The following is a 23,281-nucleotide window of genomic DNA, read 5'->3' on the forward strand; positions in this document are numbered from 1 at the left end:
TATGCAGCAAATACTTCCAACACCACATTTCAGGTGGCAACTCTTCGTCGGATATTCAGTAAATACTTCCAACACCACATTTCCGGTGGCAACTCTTCGTCAGATATTCAGTAAATACTTCCAACACCACATTTCAGGTGGCAACACTTCGTCAGATATGCAGCAGATACTTCCAACACCACATTTCAGGTGGCAACTCTTCATTGGATATGCAGCACTGCAGCAGACACTTCCAACACCACATTTCAGGTGGCAACTCTTCATCAGATATGCATCATATACTTCCAACACCACATTTCAGGTGGCAACTCTTCATTGGATATGCAGCAGACACTTCCAACACCACATTTCAGGTGGCAACTCTTCATCAGATATGCAGCAAATACTTCCAACACCACATTTCAGGTGGCAACTCTTCATTGGATATGCAGCAGACACTTCCAACACCACATTTCAGGTGGCAACTCTTCGTCGGATATTCAGTAAATACTTCCAACACCACATTTCCGGTGGCAACTCTTCGTCAGATATTCAGTAAATACTTCCAACACCACATTTCAGGTGGCAACTCTTCATCGGATATGCAGCAGATACTTCCAACACCACATTTCCGGTGGCAACTCTTCGTCAGATATTCAGTAAATACTTCTAACATCACATTTCAGGTGGCAACTCTTCATCGGATATGCAGCAGATACTTCCAACACCACATTTCCGGTGGCAACTCTTCATCGGATATGCAGTAAATACTTCCAACACCACATTTCCGGTGGCAGCTCTTCGTCGGATATGCAGCAAATACTTCCAACACCACATTTCAGGTGGAAATCCTTCATCGGATATGCGGCAGACACTTCTAACACCACATTTCCGGTGGCAACTCTTTGTCGGATATGCAGCAGACACTTCCAACACCACATTTCAAATGTCGATCCTTCTCTTGTCTGCCTGATTATGTCATGACCAAGACGCACATCCGGGCAATGCGATATGTAAGACTCGGCATGTCATTCAGCAGATCTACATCTGTTTTACCATTCCAAAATTTTTCAAATGGTCCTGAGAAACACCACTCAGCTCCTTATCTATTTGCTGCTCCCACCCACGTTCATTAGCAAGATCCCAAAAAGTCAAACTCACCTCCTATTAATTTAAGCTCACAATTCGCTGTGTCCTCTTGGTTCTTACTCAACACCACCAACGACTATGATCTTTGTCTTCTCAATGTTGTGAAAGTGTCCTACTTGTTCACTTATAATTACTATTTGAAAAGAGGTTTTGGATGGGGATGTATATATATATATTTATGTCTATGTCTGTCTGTCTGTCTGTCTGTCTGTCTGTCTGTCTGTCTCTCTCTCTCTCTCTCTCTCTCTCTCTCTCACACTCTCACACACTCTCTCTCTCTCTCTCTCTCTCTCTCTCTCTCTCTCACACTCTCTCTCTCTCACACTCTCTCTCTCTCACACTCTCTCTCTCTCACACTCTCTCTCTCTCACACTCTCTCTCTCTCACACTCTCTCTCTCTCACACTCTCTCTCTCTCACACTCTCTCTCTCTCACACTCTCTCTCTCTCACACTCTCTCTCTCTCTCTCACACTCTCTCTTTCTCACACTCTCTCTCTCTCACACTCTCTCTCTCTCACACTCTCTCTCTCTCTCACACTCTCTCTCTCTCACACTCTCACACTCACACTCTCTCACTCTCTCACACTCTCTCTCTCTCACACTCTCACACTCTCACACTCTCACACTCTCACACTCTCTCTCTCTCTCACTCTCACTCTCACACTCTCACACTCTCACACTCTCTCACACTCTCTCACACTCTCACACTCTCACACTCTCTCTCACTCTCGGCCTCCTTGACTCCGTGCAGGTGGGGATACACCATCCTGGATGTGGGGGATATCTGGGTCACTCCTGGGATATCGATCAGCTGTCTCCGTGCCGCGGTCTTGTTCGAGAGAATTATCTGGGGCTATACGACGACAACGACGACAACAACAACAACAACAACAACAACAACAACAACAACAACAACAACAACAACCAGTATATATGGGCCAAATTCTTACTCTCTTTCTCAATTGATATTTACCTTCGCAAAAGCGGAAGGTTATGTTTTGATCGCTGTGTATTTATTTGTATGTCTGTGTGTGTGTGTGTGTGTGTATGTTATTCGCATAACTCAAAAAGTATTCAACCGAATTGCATGAAATTTGGTGGGATGATTGGTTATTATACGGGACACATTTGATTAGATTTTGGGAGCAATCGGGTCAAAGGTCAAGGTCAAGGTCACGAAAAGGTCAAAATCGTATTTTTACCATAGCGCGGTCAATTTTTATCCAATTGGCATGCAACTAATGCCAAAATGTTCAGAATTCAATGCCCGATCTTGTGATATACGACATGACCCAGTGAAGACATTACCCTTGTTAGCGGTTGGGGGTCAAAGGTCAGGGGGGTCACGACCTTGCAAAATGTGCGTTTTTTGTCATAACTCGGTCAATTCTTATCCGATTTGCATGAAATCAGCACCAAACTGTTCACTGTTCTGTTCCCTACACTCCCATGCCAAGTACAGAACAGTAGCTGCGGCGAAGGTATGCGCTCTACCGAGTGCCCGTTCTAGTTTTCTTTGTTTCTTTTCTCTTGTAGTTTCTCACAGTATTCATTTTGTCAGTTATTGATGTCCTTCGCTTCCCTTCCTGTTTATTGTTGGTTTAATTCGTGTCCAACTCTTAATGGCTTCAAAGAGGTCTTTCAGCTTACTGCTTCTATACTTCTTTGTACTTTTCTCAATGAACTCCCATCTGTCTTGCCCAATCAGATATGAGATTTTATTGCTTACATATTGAAATATTTAGTTCTTAGTTAAAGTGAACATCTGCTGCTCTTAACTTCATCCTCTCCTCTATCACTTCTCATGTTTTGGTGGAAGGCCATTCTGTGGATCTTTAGATCTCGCACTTCAGGAATTACACAATAAGCAGTTTCAAGAATTGCTGATTTTATATTTGTCCATTGTTTCTTCTCGTTTACATTTTATAGCTTCAGTGACCTTAGCTTCATTTTGATGGTCATTTTAAGAAACTCATGATCAGGCCCACATATGAGTTCCTCCATATATTTTTGTTAATTGAACAGTCATTATAATCCCTTTGAATCAAGATGTAGTAACCACAATGCATTAGTTTGTACATACGTTTCGATATTAAATATATGTCCATATAATCATTATATATATATTTATCTATATATATATATACTACTCCTATGTTAGGTCTGCGTTGAGTAGAGTCAGGAGAATAGGCCCTATTTCTACCGACTTTCCAGCTACCCTAGCCCCATGCCCCTTTGCGCTAACGTTGGTTCATTTTGGGCGAATTAACACGAGGCAGGCTATACTAGGAGGATCGGGGCGGAGCGGCAGAAGCGCTGACGGTAAGCACGAGCCGCCAATCAGGGCTCAGAGGCAGGGCCGTCTTAAGAGCATTGTCGGCCCTGGGCAAAGCAATCCCCTGGGGCCCCTTCCCACCCACCCACAGGAATAAAAATGTAAATGGTCAATAAAATTAAACCTATAGATTTGTTGGTACTTTCAACAAAATCAATGTTTAAACATAAAAAAACATGCTGTAAAACGAGGATTAATCAACACAAACTTTTGAACAATATAACATACACTACCGGTCAAAAGTTTTAGAACACCTCAATTTTTCCAGTTTTTATTGAAATTTACGCAGTTTAATATCAAATGAAGAACCTGAAATGGTACAAAGGTAAGCAGTAAACTGCTCGAGGTTAAAAAAAGTTTAGGTTAGCAAAAACGGGAAAATAATGTAAATTGCAGTTATACTGTATTGTAAAAAAAAAAAAAAGGCCTTCTTCAGGAAACAAGTAATGGGTTAACAACTTACAGCTGTTCTGCAGCAATGTAAGTAAATTAAGCCTTGAAAGTTGATGCAAACAATTCCTACAGGTGTCACAACCTCTGCTGATTACTTGATTACAAACCCCCTGTCTGTATAAAAGCAGTATTGGAACAGACTGTTATTACACCCTCTGAAGCATTATTTTGACAATATTGCACTGCAGGAAGTAGTATATTGGAAACTGGAGGAAACTCTGACAGGAAGAGGTCTGGCAGACCCAAAGCCACAACAGAATCAGAAGACAAGTTTCTGAGAGTCAACAGCTTGCGTGAGAGGCGGCTCACAGGACAACAGCTTCAAGCACAGCTTAACACTGGTCGAAGTAAGCAAGTCTCAGTTTCAACTGTGAAGAGAAGACTTCAAGCTGCAGGTTTGACAGGTCGAGTGGCAGTGAGAAAGCCATTGCTAATATGGCAAAATAAGAAAAAGAGGCTTGCCTGGGACATGAAGCACCGCGAGTGGTCTACTGAAGACTGGAAGAAGGTCTTATGGACCGATGAATCAAAATTTGAAATCTTTGGTTCATCACGCAGGGTTTTTTAGTCCAGGCCCTGCTCATAACCCCGTATACAACTCATCCGCAAGAGATTTTGAAACCTGATTCGAGTTATTGGACCATTTACCTTTAAAAACCACACAGGCGCTTCTTCAGAACCAGCTGCGAATGGCCGCTAGGGGTAAAAATCTTAGATGGCCGCCAGTAGCCATATTGAAAATATAAATTTTGAACCACTCACCATAGAAGTATGTGTAATACCTTGTTTTATGGGTTTTTGGGTGTGTGGAATCCATTTGTGACATCATTTTCATGATTTAAGGCCAAGGTCACATGCTAATGTCAAGGTCAAGGTCAGAATTCACAAAAAATGACCAAAATCGCAGTTTCACAGACATCGAGAAGCAAACTATCAAAGTTTGATGAGTGATACAATTCACTGATGTTTTGCAACTTAACTGACTGTGGGAATAAGTGTAGGCCATGTAGTTTTTTCAAATCTTGTTTATTTTACAACTTCTCATTTTATTTGTCTCACAATATCGTAGGCATACACATTGTTCACTTATGAATTGGAACATTTTAATCATTCTTTTGAACACACAATCTGAAAATTAAAAAATAATACCTACATTACAGTGCCATATAATACCTGCATATAAGCCATATTCCTTATAATTATGACTAAAAATGAATGGTATATGAGTCAGATGCCCAGACGAGAGAGCTGAGGTGGGAACTTGGCATTTGTTTATTTATTCACACAGATGGGCTCAACAACCTTCTTATGGCAGTAGATCACACACATAACTTCTGCTGCTTTGCAGGAACAACGCTTTGAGTTACATTTCCCACTACAGCCACACAGGGTCAGAATTTTGGTGGGGATCGGCTTCAGAGACTTAAGGGGCAGGAGCATGCCGTCTTGGTTGATCCAACCATAACGAATAGGGTCAAGCTGACTGGCATCAGCTAGCAAGGTCAAGGCATTCCGGATCACGTAGAATGCTTAAAATGATTAAAACATGGGAATTCTTCAGGATTATTTGTAGATAATTAGACTCTTCAACTCAACTTCAACAAGAAGTGCATGACATCATTCAACAAATGGCAATCGGGATGCGCAGTGAAACCTGTTTGTATTTTACACAGTGAATAAATGAGTGTAAATCTTAATGGATTAAGGTTAATGCATATAATACCATTTGCATATAAAATGAAATGTAATCTGCTACAGTCATATTTCGTAACTTAATCCCAGGCCTTTCCAGCGAGAGGTCGAGTAATTATCCACTCTGCCAGAAGATCTCTCATGAACAATATGGCAGCATGGTGCCCTGAGAATCGTAGGGCCCCTGGGCAACTTGGGGCCCCTGGGCAACTGCCCAGTGTGCCCATGCCTTAAGACGGCCCTGCTCAGAGGTGGTGGCGGCGGCGTTGCATCACAGGGCGTGGTGAGAAGGTTCGAGAGGGTTCCAGAAGGTTCGGGGGCGTAGCTATAAAACCCACTGCACAAAGCCCTCGAAAGGACTCGATGCAAAGGACTAGCGCGGGAAAGCCGATGAACAAAGGACTTGCAGCGAAAGACTTGATGAGCAAGAACTCGCGCACACTGACCAACCAGCTTGGAGGGATCGAGGAAGAGGAGTTGTGAGCGTCCAAGAACTGTACAAGATACGCGGGAGAAGCCCGACGTGCATGAACCAAAAGACGCACTATTAATACGTGACGCTCGGTTGAGTTTGAGGCCGATCGCTATACAGTGCATTAAGTCGCGCGAGTGAGGAAAACGGCTGTGTAATCGCCAGCCACGCTGAGAGTCCCGCCCTTTGCGGTTCCACCTCGTCATCTGCTTTGTTCCGGAGACGCGCTACGAGGTTCCTGCCATCGCCTGCTACCATCTTCACGGGACGTGCTGGGACCGTGGAGAGCCGGACGGGGGCCGTCTCTGGACTACCACGTCGACGCATTGGCTGAACATCTACCCATCTGCAATTCCCTGTGTGAGTGTGACAGGCCCGTTGTCTGTGAAATAAGCTAAGACTTATTAAGGCTGCTCTGTGTCTCTGCGTCCCCGATCATTGTACATATGTGTGGGAATAATTAAACCTGTGTTCTTCCTTTCTTCCATTCGATCGTTCCTGTGGTTTCTTCATTGGCTAAGCGTGGTACGAATAGAATCGCTCCAATCGGGTTCCACTAACTAAGACTGCACGGACCACGTGGTACTCAATCCGCTCGGCATACTCAAACCACACGTGGCTCGTGCGAGGCTTGCTTCCTCGCTTCAAGGGCGGCGCAGGGAATTAGGTACGAGCGAGAATTGGTCCCGAGACCCTACTCTGTGTTTGTCCGGAATGGACGTATCAAGCCTCGGTTCCGCCAAGCCCAGAAAGAACAAGGGGATTAATCCCCCCCTTGGTAAGGGGAAGAAGGGCGGCGTAGAACCATAACAATATATATATATATTCTTCAAAAATGGGACCAGGGTGCCCCAAAAAGGCCAACCCCTGCTCTGCAGGGGAAAATGGCCTCTAAAGGTGGTTCTTCTTCTTCTATAATCATGATATATGTTTCTATATATGTCCATACAATCCCTTTTGAATCACGATGTAGTAACCACAATGCATTAGTTTGTCCATACCTTTCTATATTTCAACTTGGTGTGTGTGGTGAAATCATGTCAGGGACACTGGACCCATATATCAGAAAATACACATTCAAATATGACCAAAGGCAGGAGCAGTATTAATAATTTGGTCTCAAAGCGTCGGGAGACTGTACTAGTCTCAGGAGAAACATCATGTTGCTATCGCAATTATTGATCGAAAGCCCAGCTGAATTGCCAATGACGTTCACAGGGAAGGGGTGTTTTGCACTTCAAGGTCCAGAAATGTGAAATATTTACAACATTATCTTTGTACTACAGATTCATTCGCCATTTGATGGTTCTCAGTAGGAAATAGCTGCTGTTACTGAAGAACTGTGACTTTGTGAGCATATTAACACTACGTAATCTCTACATCTGGCCTTAGAGTTTACTGCTCGGGTAATTTTAATTTACCTTCCTTGCTGACCCTTTTCTCCTCTCTACTCGTTATCAAATGTTGATTTTGTACTTAGCCATGTATTTCTATTTTTCAAAGGGAGGAATTTTGCAACCCATTCGTCCATCGCGATCTGCCACCACCATTGTGTTTCGTCAATATTACTTGCAAAAATTGAAGATTTTTCAAGTATATCGGTTGGTCTTGTGCGTTATTCTTTCTGTGTATTTGTCAGTCTGTCAATCGCCTAGAGATCACAATTTTAAACTGATCTTCAAAAAAAAACTTCACCGGATGATAGATTTGGTCATAAGGAAGAAGGCTGTCGATTTTGAGGTCAAAGGTTGTCATGTTGATGGTCATGTTGAGGTCAAATTTCCAAAATTGTCATTTTTCATCCGATTGACTTGAAAATTGAACAGCATTTGCATATTGCCTCACTGAATTGGGAAACCAACTATTTTTAAGGTCAAAAGGTCAACTCAAGGTCAAACTTCTCAAATCATAAATTTTCATCTGAAAATAATCACTTTTTATCTTATTAACTTGACAATTAAACAGCAATTACATATTGCATCACTGAATTGGGAAATCAACTATTTTTAAGGTCAAAAGGTCAACTCAAGGTCAAACTTCTCAAATCATAAACTTTCATCTGAAAATAATCACTTTTTATCTTATTAACTTGACAATTAAACAGCAATTACATAGTGCATCACTGAATTGGGAAACCAACTATTTTTAAGGTCAAAATGTCAATTCAAGGCCAAACTTCTCAAATCATAAATTTTCATCTGAAAAATCATCAATATTAATCCGATTGACCTGAACTTTGATTAAGATCGTCAATTTTAATCTTGAAGGGTTGTCATTTTATTCTGCATGTACCGGTATGTATTCTTTGTAATGAACAATTTCTTGCTGTGATAAAGCAAACTAAAACGTTCTTCGAGGGCTTGTTAAATCTACTTCCATACTCATCCTCATACCGTTACAAATCGGATAAACTGTGGCCAAGCGAATCTATCAAGCAGCAAGTTTATTCCTCACAGTGTGTTTGCAAGTAGATATTTGGTTTTACCTTGTGGGCCAAAAGAGCTCCTCTGGGATGGGGGCTGGAAGCCACTCAGGCTGACACCATGAGGCCATTGAGGTGACATCCTCCCAGGAGGATCCTGGTAAATAGAAATAGGGAGAAGAGGGTGAGAGATTGGTCAGGTAAGTACTTTGTAACTACACTCTCTATGACATACACCATATGATATTTTCAGCACCCTTCTATCCCACGTGTTTGAAAATAATTACGCCTTTCAGTACCGTTACCTAAGGCCAACCCCCGCTCTAGCGGGGAAAAATTGCCTTAAAACGATCATTCATCCATTCATTCATTCATTCATCCATTCATTCATTCATTCATTCATTCATTCATTCAGTACCAGTACCTGCTTATTCTGTGATTTCTGATTTGGCACTGCAAATTTGGAATGCAGTAAATTTTGTAAATATTTTCAAGTGTTTGTGTGTTTGTTTGTTGGTTTGTTGGTTTGTGTGTTATTCTTTCATGGCTGAACTGTAGCACCTAGAGGCCACAAATTCTGGGAGTAGGTACTTCAGAATCTCGGCAAAGTTTCAAGCTACCACATATTGTCTATACGTCTTTTTTGCAGCCAACAAAGGCTGCTGTAAAATGTATATTGGGATGTGGGGTCAGGAAGCTCACATGGCAGGGCTGGGCAGGGCCGGGTATTTCGATCCCCTATGAACTGTAGTAAATTCAGGACTCTCCTTCAATCAAGTTGTTTAGTAAAGACGATACCAAGCTCTCACAGAACACACGGCCATCATGACGAGCCACCAACAACCACTGAAGCCACGCCTCCAGACATCACTACGCAATACGTAGTACCAATCACAACACCAACCTCCGCCCCCTTCCCAGGCAGCGCCGAGCAGCACTTGCGAGTTGAACACAACTTTGTTTTCAATATTATGAAGGAAGGAAAACATGTACATATAACATGTAGGAATGATATTTGATATCCATCAATATGAATGCATATACAATACACACAAATTAAATTTATACCACCAATCTGTTGCTAGTTGAATCACAAATAAAATGAGCAATGTCAGGCCACACCACCATATGTAAATTATTTTACGACAGTTTTCAAGGCTCATGGATGAGCAGTAACACACAAATCACACATAGACATGCATAAATATAAGCAGTACATGCACACATGGAGAGACACCAGACAACACAGGACTTAACTTCAAACAAACACAGCTTGACATTGGGGGAAGTAACTTTCTGAACAGATTGGGCACTGGTGGCACCATCTAGTGGTGCTGCTTTCCATTGCATCCCAGCAGGGCACCAAGGGAGAAATCTTTCCCCATCTGCCACCCCTACTCCATTTAGAATTCCAACCAATTCTAGAATTCCAATTCCAAATAATTGCTGAACATCAAGTAAGGAAGTAGCATGCAACATTTCTAAAGTCTTCGGTATGATTTGACCAGGATCATAATCAAACAGTTAACCTACCAGACATAGAGCAGATGCTCAAACCACAACAACACAGAGTCTGGTTATTTAAGAAATATGAACATAAAGAATGTGACTTTTCATAATTAATAAATGTTAGAAGGCTGTTGTGTGCCATTTGCTTCTGAGCCAGGATAGAGTTTTTAAATTTTAAATAGAATATCAAAGTATGACCATGGAGCTGAGCGTATACAATTTAACAAAAATGGCCATGGGGAAAGTGCAGGGAAGTATACGAAGACCTGAAATGTCAAGGTCATAATGTTGGGAAGCAGTCGCAGAGTTACCAAACTCAGCCTTTTCAAAAGAACTTCTCAAAGTACGAATATAGTGATGGACAGGTCGTTGTTGTTGTTGTTGATGTTTCACGTGCAACCTATGGCTGCTGGTTGTATCATTGCTAGAAGTACAGCTGTGATGCTGATGCACAGCTGCACTTCCAGCAATGAGACTTCAAGCACTGGAATGTTTTCTGTTAACTTCAATTGAGCATTCATTTTTAAGGGGAATTTTGGGCAGCCCTGCCTTTTAATTGAAAGCATTTTCGTGCCGATTCCCCATTGTTCTGAGACCATTAACAGTCAACAATAAAGGACAAATTTGCACCACAAAGAGACAAGACAAAGCTGGGCAGGCAGAATACGCCCTCCCCGGATGTCATATATATATATATATATATATATATATATATATATATATATATATATATATATATATATATTGTTGCGGATATGGGACTTGGCCTCAATATCCGCTTGTAAATACTCCCCTATTTCCCCAATACTCCCCAACTATCCCCAATCCCCCATTCCCTAGTCCCATTGCCTGTAAATAACACTCTGTAGAACCGACCTTCCCCTTTTTCCCCCATTAAATGTCGTGCCCAGGTTCACCGCATCTCACGTAGACAACTATAGGACATCTTGCTAGTTATTCTTAGTCTATGTCAGTTAAGGACTCGTTTCCATTAATTCTGACTCTTCGTTGCACCAGAATGTGATCGTATGGCACCAGTAGTGAGTTTAGGACCTCCCCTTACCTCCTCCCATCTTCCCCATGAAACAACAACAACAACAACAACTACAACTACAACAACAGAGGAGAATGGGGGCGGCGCGGCGCGGGGGAGTGTGCGTCCTCACACCGGCTCGGTTAGCCGCCATTGACCATGCGCTCCGACGGGGTTACCACGAAGGGGCTCCCTGTCAGCCCCTCGTCAAGGGCGGAGCCGGTAACCCCCCCGCACGCACCCAATGAGAAGCAACGGGCCGATTCCATCTGGGGCGGAGCTAACGAGCCGAGGGCGTGTCACTCCCCGCCGGATATACGCGGCCACTTACCGGACGTGACGTCAGATGCGCCCCGAGCTTGAAGAAGAGCCAGTCACCACCTCCGAGCGCTGAGTGAGACCTCCCGCATCTCTGGACCGGACCGGGTCGATTCTGCCTTGAGCCAAGAGTGCCCCTTGAGCCATCGACTGCCCGCTTTCCTTGCCATCAATCCCCGTGTGAGTCAGTTTTGTCCTGTTTATCTGTCGTCTGTCGGGGCTAATATAAGAGTGTGTCTAAGTGCCTGCCTTTCTATGCTGTCCCTCTTGTCGTTGTAATCTGACCTTCCGCCCTAATATAACCTCCTCCGGAGGTCTTGAGAACTGAACCCTTGGTGTCGTGTCATTTTAATCCAGCCGTTGTGTCTTTTCCATCATTGATTTAGCATAGCGCGATTTAGTCAACGTTCGAGCATAATCGGGTAAACTGTGCAGACGCGGTCATACCAAACCGCTCGGTAAACTAACATCCACAACCGCGTCTGTAACAATATATACATGAATTCATTACTTGATATATATCATTACTTGATTGATATATATATATATATATATATATATATATATATATATATATATATATATATACATATATATATATATATATATATATATATATATATATATATATATATATATATATATATATATATATATATATATATCTCTAAAGGAGGAGTGTCTGTCTGTCTGGATGTCCGCTTATAACTCAAGAACTACACATCGGAGAAAAGTTTTAGACACAGATTCGGAATCAGCATAAAATTCCGGTGGTTATAGGCTACTTTTTATTTTAATATCAATGGTTTAAAAAACCGGGCCAGCTGCAATTCCATGGTGTAGTTTGTGGCGGCGCTATTGCCCCTTTCCGATCCCATGACGCATTGCGGTTCCGATTCGCGATAAGGTCTATGCGCTATCACCGACACTTTTCCACCTTTTCCCTACCTTTTAATCAGATTTACCTTATCGTCCATCGTAACCACATTACGCTTGGAAACACTAGCATTATCCTTCTTCGGACCCATGGCTAACACAGACACAGTAAAGGAATACTGTACGTCGCCTCTGTTTTGAATGCGAATCAGCGGTTGCCCGTACGTACAGTATACTGTACATACATATTTATATATTTTTAATGTGCTTTTTATTGTATTTTAAATTGTTTTTTAGCTTCTTTTATTGTTAATTTATGTACTATTTTATTTATTTTAAATATATTTTTAAGGAAAACAAATGTTTTCACGTCCGTAGGAGTGACGTAAAGTCACACATAACGACAAAATGCACGCCATTTTTTCGCGCCAAGAACGAATAAACGGTTTTTTTTTTTTAGTTGAGATTTTATTCAAATTCAAATTTCATTAAATTTCAACTGTTGGAAACAATAATTATTTCAACTGTTGAAAATATTTTTTTGGTTTGTTTTTGGAGTTGAGATTTTAAACAACAACGTTTTAAAAGAACGAAGTTAACAAAACGTCACGTGACGGACGTGTGAACGTGGATAAAACATAGGCGTGGATAAAATTACTGATCCACGTGATCAACGTGGATTGGATGATTTAAACTGTTGGAATATATTTTTCGCGCCATTTTTTCGCGCCAAGAACGAATAAACGGTTTTTTTTTTAGTTGAGATTTTATTCGAATTCGAATTCCATTAAATTTCAACTGTTGGAAACAATAATTATTTCAACTGTTGGAAATATTTTTTTGGTTAACCAACGACGGTCGATTTAATCTCGACCTTCCCCTAGCAAAACACGCCCACTTTGCAACAGCATTAAGGTATGAACCGCTAACCATCGCGCCTCAAGTTCTCTTTGGCTGCTGATCAACGTTTATATTCGAGCTGTTTCGTTCTGCCTGTGGTGATTTTTCATCACAAGTCGATCATGGCCTGCGTTAAAGTAATCGTTGCTGGAGCAAGGATCGTCTGCTGAAACATAATTATTATATCATTGTATGTGTGCATTTTCATACGAAATGTACAAATACAGGATTTTCGTTTATCCGTGTCGATTGGCTCAACATTGTGCGAAAGATGACAAACATTTCATTTATGCATGTGATCTTATTTTCTTTTTTATATAACTAAAGGAGGAGTGTCTGTGTGTCTGTCTGGATGTCCGCTTATAACTCAAGAACTACACATCGGAGTATGTGTGGACACTGTGGACCCCCAAAGGTGGACACACAAAGGTGGACACTTTTCCACCTTTTCCATACCTTTTAATCAGATTTACCTTATCGTCCATCGTAACCACATTACGCTTGGAAACACTAGCATTATCCTTCTTCGGACCCATGGCTAACACAGACACAGTAAAGGAATACTGTACGTGGCCTCTGTTTTGAATGAGAATCAGCGGTTGCGCATACGTACAGTATACTGTACGTACATATTTATATTTTTTTTATGTGCTTTTTATTTTATTTTAAATCGTTTTTTAGCTTCTTTTATTGTTAATTTATGTACTATTTTATTTCTTTTAAATATAGTTTTAAGGAAAACAAATGTTTTCACGTCCGTAGGAGTGACGTAATGTCGCACATAATGACGTTCGCTGCCCGGTCATGAAAGACTGACATGAAGATCAGGCAGTAAACCTCCCAACTGAATTTCGCAACAGTCGTCAGCCTCAAGGACTCCCAACACACAGGTTGATTCTCAAGATGGGAGCACCAATCATGCTTCTAAGGAATCTTGATCCACCAAAGCTGTGTAATGGAACACGATTGACAATCCAGCAAATGATGCCGCATGTCCTAGAGGCAACCATCCTCTCAGGACAATACAGAGGAGAGAAAGTATTCATTCCAAGGATACCACTTATTCCACCTGACCTTCCATTCTCCTTCAAGAGGATTCAGTACCCCATCAGGCTATGTTTTGCTATGTCCATCAACAAGGCGCAGGGGCAATCAATGAAGGTTGTAGGCCTGAAATTCACAGACAAGTGTTTGCCCATGGCCAGCTGTACGTGGGCTGCTCGAGGGTTGGAAAACCAAGCAATCTTTATGTCTTGGCACCAAGTAAGAAAACCAGAAATGTTGTATACCAAGAGGTTTTGAGAAATTGAAAATTGACAAAACGTCATGCAGGAAATGTACTGTGATATTGCTCTAAAATATACATGTTCTTTTCATCATATACTGTATTTGTCTTATTCTTATTCAACCCGGGCGAAGCCGGGTACCTCAGCTAGTATATATATATATATATATATATATATATATATATATATATATATATATATATATATATATATATATATATATATATATATGTACACTACTGGTCAAAAGTTTTAGAACACCTCGATTTTTCCAGTTTTTATTGAAATTTAAGCAATTCAAGTCCAGTGAATAACCTGAAATGGTACAAAGGTATAGTCATGCGTCGCTTTACGTCCGTCTGAACAACGTCCGATCACTTATACGTCCGTGGCCCATAAAAATAATTAGAAAATAATGGGGATAAAAAAACCCGTTCAGACAACGGGACGTAGCGGACGTAAGTGGCCTTAGAGCGGGCGCGCTCACGCATGCATCACGTGTTCTTAAACAAAATAGATTGTGCTGCCAGGTGTATGATACAGCACAGTACCTATATATCCATAATATGTTTTGATAGATATAAGAAATGCCGATGTTACTGGTTTATGTTTTTTGCCTATTGTGGTGCACAGTACTTTTAATTTGATTTCCTTACTTACAAAATAAAAAGTTTACAAACTTTATAACAGTGTATGCTTGGTTTTGCCTCGTCGGCAGCGCCGCAGCATTATCAGCATCCAGTCTCGATTACCCCCGCGTATCGTGAGCGTTATTCCATTGTCTTTTCATTTGATTTTATTAAAAACAATCCACCCTAAAGTTAATCATGGGTCCCAAACGCAGCGCAACCAGCCCTAATGGTAGCAGCAGCAAGAAACAACGCAAGAGCATTGATTTGGAGGAGAAGCAGAAAATAATAAGACAGCGTGAGGGCGGCAAATCTGTGAATGCTATCGCACATGATTTGGCATGTTTTTCGGCACGAATACCACCTCTTAGATTCAGCCTATGGATCAAGGGGCTATTGCAGCTTTCAAGTCCTATGTTCGGACAACTTCCAATTCGGTTAAAGTCACGTTTACAAGAACGTATCGAGGACGTTAAGCGATGCATGACTGTATATACCATATATACAGTCAGGTGAAAAAGTAAGTACACCCCATGTAAAGTTTTGACTTTTTCAACATATTTCAACATACAGCTATTTGATCTTCATTTCAACAATATTGATAGATAAAGGTTATATAATATAGCAAACTTCATGAAACATTTACATTTTGTAGTCAATTGTATAATATAAATAAACATAAATGCAAATTTTGCATGTGGAAAAAGTAAGTACACCCCTACATTTATCACTACTTCAAATACCTAAAATTAGAATCAGGTGCATCAGCTCAGGTGCAAATGATGAGAACATCGTTAGAGAGGATCTTGAAGGGACCTGTCTTATTTAAACCTCAGACATTTAGTTTGGTTTGCTCTTTGTTGTTGAAGTGTGCGGGGTCACCATGCCTAGATCAAAAGAGCTCTCTGAGACCTTCAGAAAGAAGGTTATAGATGCCTACGAGTCTGGGAAGGGATTTAAAAAGATCTCCAAACAATTTGAAATCAATCATTCGACTGTCCGGAAGATCATCTACAGGTGGAGAAGATTCCAAACAACTGCCAACTTGTTCAGGCCAGGCCGCCCCAGCAAGTTCATCCCGAGAGCAGACCGCAAGATGCTGAAAGAAGTCTCTAAGAACCCCAGAATGTCATCACGGGACCTACAGGTAGCTCTTGCCACTGTTGATGTCAAAGTGCACGAGTCTACCATTAGAAAGAGGCTGCACAAATTTGATCTACATGGGAGGTGTGCCAGGAGGAAACCTTTGCTGTCCAGAAAGAACATCAGGGCAAGACTAAAGATTGCCAATGAACACCTCGGCAAAGACCAGCACTTCTGGAACAATGTGCTCTGGACAGAGGAGTCAAAGGTAGAGCTATTTGGCCACAGTACCAGAAGACATGTTTGGCAAAAACCAAAGACAGCATTTGACCACAAGAACCTGATACCAACTGTAAAGCATGGTGGTGGAAATATTATGGTTTGGGGCAGCTTTGCTGCATCAGGGCCTGGGCAGCTCACCATCATAGAATCCACTATGAATTCTTCATTGTACCAGAGGGTGCTTGAGGATTATGTGAGGCCATCTTTCGGGAAGTTGAATCTCAACCGAAGGTGGGCCTTGCAACATGACAATGACCCTAAACATACCAGTAAATCCACCAAGGAATTGCTGAAAAGAAAGAAATGGAGGGTTCTGGAATGGCCAAGTCAAAGCCCGGATCTAAATCCCATCGAGATGTTGTGGGGGGATTTGAAACGAGCTGTGCAAGCAAGAAACCCCACAAACATCGCACAGCTGAAAGAATTCTGCATGGAGGAGTGAGCAAAAATTTCTCCCAGTCGATGTCAGAGACTGGTAGACAGTTATAAGAAACGCCTACTTGAGGTTGTTTCTGCCAAAGGGGGGCAATACCACCTATTAGAGCCAAGGGTGTACATACTTTTTCCACATGCGAAATTTGCATTTATGTTTATTTAAATTATAAAATGGACGACAAAATGTAAATGTTTCATGATATTTGTTATGTTATATCACCTTTATCTGTCAATATTGTTGAAATGAAGATCAAATAGCTGTATGTTGAAATATTTTGAAAAAGTCAAAACTTTACATGGGGTGTACTTACTTTTTCACGTGACTGTATACCATTATAACCCTTAAAAGTGTAGGTCTTTCCTTTAGAGAAACCTGGTGTTGGGCTAGCGGCTAGGATGCCAGCTTAGGATCCTAGGATCCTGGGTTCGAATCCCGGTCGATCGCTGAATTAACGCCAGGGGGGTTGACTCAGCCTGTCATCCTTCCGAGGTCGGCTATTTGAGTACCAGTTCACTGGTAATTCCCTGTTTGTCATAAAAAGGCGACAAAAAGGGTTGGCGGCAGGAAGGCCATCCAGCCGTAAAACATTGCTTCAAAAAGGGGACCAAAAAACAACAACAACCACGGTCCCCGAAAAAGGCCAACCCCCGCTTGCGGGGAAAAATGGCCTCTAAAGGTGGTTTTTCCTTTGGAGAAATTGCAATGAAAGCCAAGGTGTCAGTGAGTACAGTTTCCTACACCATCAAAAGGTACTTGGAAACTGGAGGAAACTCTGACAGGAAGAGGTCTGCAGATCCAAAGCCACAACAGAATCAGAAGACAAGTTTCTGAGAGTCAACAGCTTGCGTGATAGGTGGCTCACAGGACAACAGCTTCAAGCACAGATTAACACTGGTCGAAGTAAGTAAGTCTCAGTTTCAACTGTGAAGAGAAGACTTCGAGCTGCAGGTTTGACAGGTCGAGTGGCAGTAAGAAAGCCATTGCTAAGATTGCAAAATAAGAAAAAGAGGCTTGCCTGGGCCATGAAGCACCGCCAGTGGACTACTGAAGACTGGAAGAAGGTCTTATGGACCGATGAATCAAAATTTGAAATCTTTGGTTCATCACGCAGAGTTTTTGTATGCCGTCGAGTAGGTGAAAGGATGGTTCCTCAGTGTGTGACACCAACTGTCAAACATGGAGGAGGAAGCGTGATGGTCTGTGGCTCTTTTGCTGGATCCAGAGTCGGCGACTTGCACAGAGTGACTGGCACCCTGAACCAAAAGGGCTACCAGAGCATTTTGCAGCGCCACACAATACCCTCTGGTATACACCTAGTTGGTCAGGGGTTCATCCTACAGCAAGATAATGACCCTAAACACACCTCCAGGCGACGTCAAAACTACCTTCGAGGAAAAGAACAAGACGGTAGGCTTAAAATCATGGAATGGCCAGCACAGTCTCCAGACTTAAACCCCATCGAGCTGGTTTGGGATGAACTGGACATAAGGGTGAAAGCAAAGCAACCTACAAGTGCAACACATTTGTGGGAACTTCTGCAACGGTGTTGGGAAGAACTTCCCGAACAATATTTGATTTCCATTGCAGAAAGAATGCCACGAGTGTGTTCGGCGGTTATATCTGCAAAAGGATATATATATCATGACTGGTGAATTAACTGCACTTATTCTGGATGTCAAATTAAAGAAAATGCAGCAGAGGTAAGGGCTGAGGGTATGCCGGATATCGACAGATTGCATCATATTTTAAGAATAAAGTATTGTTGGAAAGAACAGAGAAAATTAATGCAGAGAGATAAATTGAGGATGTCATTCTGCAGAAAAGGGGCAGCTAGTATTAATTTGGAAAGGTAACTCCACCATTATGAAAGTGATGAAAGGCTCAATGGTCTTGTGGGTAATACACATTCTCTGAGACTGGGAGTTTGGCAGTACGATTCGACAACAGCAGAGTTAATCAAAGGCTAAGAAAAAGTATATGTGATGCTTTCCGTTTTTTCTTTGCTTGTTTTTTTTGTATACAGAATCGAGGCTCGAGTAAGAGACATTTAAAGGAGAATCTGGATAAACTCAGTGGGTTGATATCCTATGTGGTGAGAGGAGATAAATTTCTCCAAAATTGCTCAACTGACTGCAGAAAAAGAGTGATGTCACAAGATGATGTCACCAGCACCCAGAGAGCCACGGAAAGTTACGGCGTCAACCAATTACATTGTAGAGGAATACCTTTTGTTTATCCTCGGAGTTTTTATTATTATTCTTCCACCCTATTTTTGACCTCCGAAAACTTTAAAATTAACGTTCTCAGCAACCATTGGTCCAAATGACAATAAATTTTCAACAAGTGATCAGCTAGGCACTGAAAATTTTACTGCTAACTATGACATCATAGGTCACGTGGTATGGGCGCCATCTTGGAAAACATCTTCATCTTTGCCCCTCTATATCTCCGAAACGGCTCAATGGAAAAATTGAGTCAAAGCTCATTCTAAAGAACTCTGCAATGGGACCAAAAATGTCTTTATTTCAGATATTAAAAGTGTTAACGTTACGAGGTTAGAATTCGACAAATAGATTCCTTGCTTCCACAGACATGATATTTTTTTCCCCATAACCTTAGTGAAAAAAAAACTGAGAATGCAAAAAATTTCGACGTCATACGTCACATGGTTCGGCCGCCGTATTGTTTTTCATGAAAAACACTAAATCCCCTTTTTCTCTGCAACGGCTGAACAGATCGAGCCCAAACTTGGCATGCATAATCGCATCCCATGATGAACAAAAAGGTCAGTGATCATGATGTCATGCGTCGGTTTTGGAGTTATGTCGTTTTTGAGCATAAATTTAAAATCCTATCTCCTCCATCATTTGTGATGATATCGACTCGATACTTTAGAAAAATGTTCCCCATGGGGGAACGTTAAAATGTGACTTGAGAAGTTTCGATAAGTCACATGGTTTGGTCGCAATAAATAATTGAACTAAAATCATTTTAAAAAACATCTATCTCTTGAACCACTGCATTGATCGACTTGAAATTTTAATGCAATGTAGCTCTCATCATGCGGAATACGTTTTTTAAATTTCAACATGATTGGTTGTACAGTCTCGAAGCTAGAAGTCGTTATTGCTGGAAGAAGAAATGCAACATTTTTTCTTCTCAGCGCATGTAACTGAATGCGCAATTGCCATTTTTTTGGATTTATTTCCTTTAAAAATCACTTTCTCTGCAATAGTTGGACCGATTGACAGGAAATTTTCACCATAGCAGCACTTTGGCCTGCAGAATATTTTAATGTTAATTTCATAATTATCACAGGTCAGGTGGTATGGGCACCATCTTGGAGAAACTGAAAAAAGTTGCACCTCTATATCTCCAAAAGCGCTGCACAGAAAAAATTGAGATGTCTCTCATTGTAAAGAACTCTCCATGCAGAATAACATATGTGAATGATGATGTCATAGGTGCCTCCATTATTACGTCATAATTCGACAATTAAAAAATTTCATCCGATCAGGATGAAATTTCTTGAGCATCTTCTCGGTATAAATTGCTGCAGAATTTTTTTATAATGATATTGCAGGTCACGTGGTTCGGCCGCCATATTGTTTTAAGTGGAAAGCCTGAAAAACCTCCAAAAACCCATTTTCTCTGAAACGACTGAACAGATTGAGGCCAAACTTTGCAGGCAGAATCGCATACCCATGACGAGCAAAAAGGTCAGCAAGCATGACGTCATAAGTCACATGATTTCGGAGCTATGACGTTCAGAAGCATAAACGTTTAAAACCTAGCTCCTTCCTCATATTTGATCATATCGAATGGAAATTTCACAATTATGTTCCCCATGTCGTCATGCTAAAATGCCCTTTTGAAATTTGCGATAGCTCACAAGGAATGGTAGCGATACATAATTGAATGAAAATATTTTAAAAATTATATCTCTTGAACCGCTTCATTAATCGACATGAAACTTTTTAATAAAGTAGAGGTCATGAAATGAAACAAGTGTGCAAAATTTAAAGATAATTGGATGTACGGTCTGGAAGCTAGAAGTTGTTAGTGTGAAGACAAAGAAACGCAACACTTTTTTTTCCTCAGATCATCGAGAGTGGGGAATTAATTAATTAATACACGATACACGACGTGCAGGCTGCACACGGAACGACCTCACAGGGTCATTTCAACCTCAAATGAAATTCTGATTTCAGATTTGGCAATCACTATGGTATATTCACACTCAACCAAAACAGATTTGGCAAAATTCCGACTATTTTTGACGATAATATGACACTATCGCATTTTATATGGAGAACCCCCAAGTAAGTGGATGTGGGTGTGTGGATGGGTGTGTGTGTGTGTGTGTGTGTGTGGATGTATGTGTGGATGTGTGTGTGTGTGTGGAGGTTTTTTGTGTAAGTGTGTGTGTGTACGTGTGTATGTGTATGTGTATGTGTCTGTGTCTGTGTCTGTGTGTGTGTGTGTGTGTGTGTGTGTGTGTGTGTGTGTGTGTGTATACAGTGCCTGCATAAAGTATACACACCCCTTGACTTTTTTCACATTTTGTTTGTTGTGTTACAGCTTGAATTTAAATTGTATCAAAAAAAAAAAATTGGCACTGATCTAAACATAATGCCCCATAATGTCAAAGTGGATTTATATTTTTTTTAGAAATTCTTTAAAATTCCTTAAAATTGAAAAGATAAACCGTCTTGAGTTAATAAGTACATTCAACTCATTTGCTATGACACTCTAAATTGAACTCAGGTGAATCCAATTTCCTTTGATCATCCTTGAGATGTCGACAACTTGAATGGAGACCACCTGTGGCCAATTCAATTGATTGGACATTATTTTCAAAGAAACACACCTTTCTATAGATGGTCCCACAGTTGACAGTGCATGTCAAGAGCAGAAACTACCATGAATTCCAGGGAACTGTCCATATAACTCCGAAATAGAATTGTGAGGAGGCATAAATCTGGGGAAAGGTGTGAAACAATTTCTGGAGTGTTTAGAGTTCCCAAGAGCACAGTGAACTCCATCATTAGGAAATGGAAAGAATATGGAACTACCCAGACTATCCAGAATAGAGCTGGCCATCTGACCAAACTGAGCAACCGGGCAAGAAGGATCTTAGTCAGGGAGGTGACCAAGAACCCAATAACCTCTCTGACCGAACTGCAGAGTTCCTTGGCTGAGATGGGAGAACCTGTCGGAGGGACAACAGTCTCTGCAGTACTTCAAAAATCGAGGCTTTATGGAAGAGTGGCCAGACGGAAGACATTCCCGAGAAAAAGGTACATGGCTGCACGCCTGAAGTTTTCAAAAAGACACGTGAAAAACTCAAAGTGCATGAGGCAAACAATTCTGACGAGACAAAAATTGAAAATTTGCTTCAGAAAACAGAAACTGTGGAAAACTCTGGCTTCAATGCAAAGCGCTACGTCTGGCAGAAACTGAGCACAGCTCATCACTCATTTAAAACCATCCCAACCATAAAGCATGGTGGTGGCAGTATCATGCTATGGGTATGCTTTTCAGCAGCAGGGACTGGGAGACTTGTAAGGATAGAGGGAACAATGAATGGGGCCAAATAGAGGCAAATCCTTGAGGAGAACCTGCTTCAGAGTGCAAAAGACATTAGACTGTGGCAAATATTTGCATTCCAAAAGCAAACAAACCCTGGAATTGCTTCAGAACAAGAAAGTGAAAGTCTTTGAGTGGCCTAGCCAAAGCCCAGACTTGAATACAATTGAGAATCTGTGGAATGACGAAGATTTCTGTTCACCGACGCTCCGCATCCAACTTGACAGAGCTTGAGCAAATCTGCAAGGAAGGATTGGAGAAACTCCCCAAATCCAGATGTGCAAAGCTGAAACAGACACACTTAAAGAAGACTCTGAGCTGAAATCACTGGCAAAGGCGCTTCTCTGAAGTATTGACTCACGAGGTTGAATAAAACCACCTTTAGAGGCCATTTTTCCCCGAAGCGGGGGTTGGCCTTTTTCGGGAACCATGGTTGTTGTTGTTTTTTGGTCCCCTTTTTGAAGCAATGTTTTACGGCCGGATGCCCTTCCTGACGGGCCGGATGCCCTTCCTGACGCCAACCCTTTTTGCCGCCTTTAACGACAAACAGAGAATTACCAGTGAACTGGTACTCAATTAGCCGACCTCGGAAGGATGACAGGCTGAGTCAACCCCCCTGGCGTTAATTCAGCGATTGACCGGGATTCGAACCCAGGATCCAAGGATCCTAAGCCGGCACCCTAGCCGCTAGCCCAACACCAGGGTTCACGAGGTTGAATACTCGTGTAAATTAGATATTTCTATTTCATTATTAATTATTTCTTAAGAATTTCGAAAAATAAAATCCAGTTTGACATGAGGTACTACGTGTAAGTCAATGACAAAAAAATCTCAATT

The 23,281-nt window shown here is 41.4% G+C and overlaps 1 protein-coding gene across 5 annotated transcripts in view; it reads right to left on the minus strand.

Moving 5' to 3' along the window:
* LOC137431746 (growth factor receptor-bound protein 10) overlaps positions 1-23,281 on the minus strand; it is a 683,830-nt gene that overhangs the window by 485,585 nt on the left and 174,964 nt on the right. For all 5 annotated transcript variants that reach the window (XM_068123400.2, XM_068123401.2, XM_078782425.1 and 2 more), the window contains one exon: positions 8,567-8,660. In XM_068123400.2, coding sequence (XP_067979501.2) covers positions 8,567-8,660 — 94 coding nt within the window. The remainder of the gene's footprint in view (positions 1-8,566; positions 8,661-23,281) is intronic.

Source organism: Myxine glutinosa, chromosome 7 (assembly GCF_964187855.1).
Source record: "Myxine glutinosa chromosome 7, kmMyxGlut1.1, whole genome shotgun sequence".
NCBI lineage: Eukaryota > Metazoa > Chordata > Myxini > Myxiniformes > Myxinidae > Myxine > Myxine glutinosa.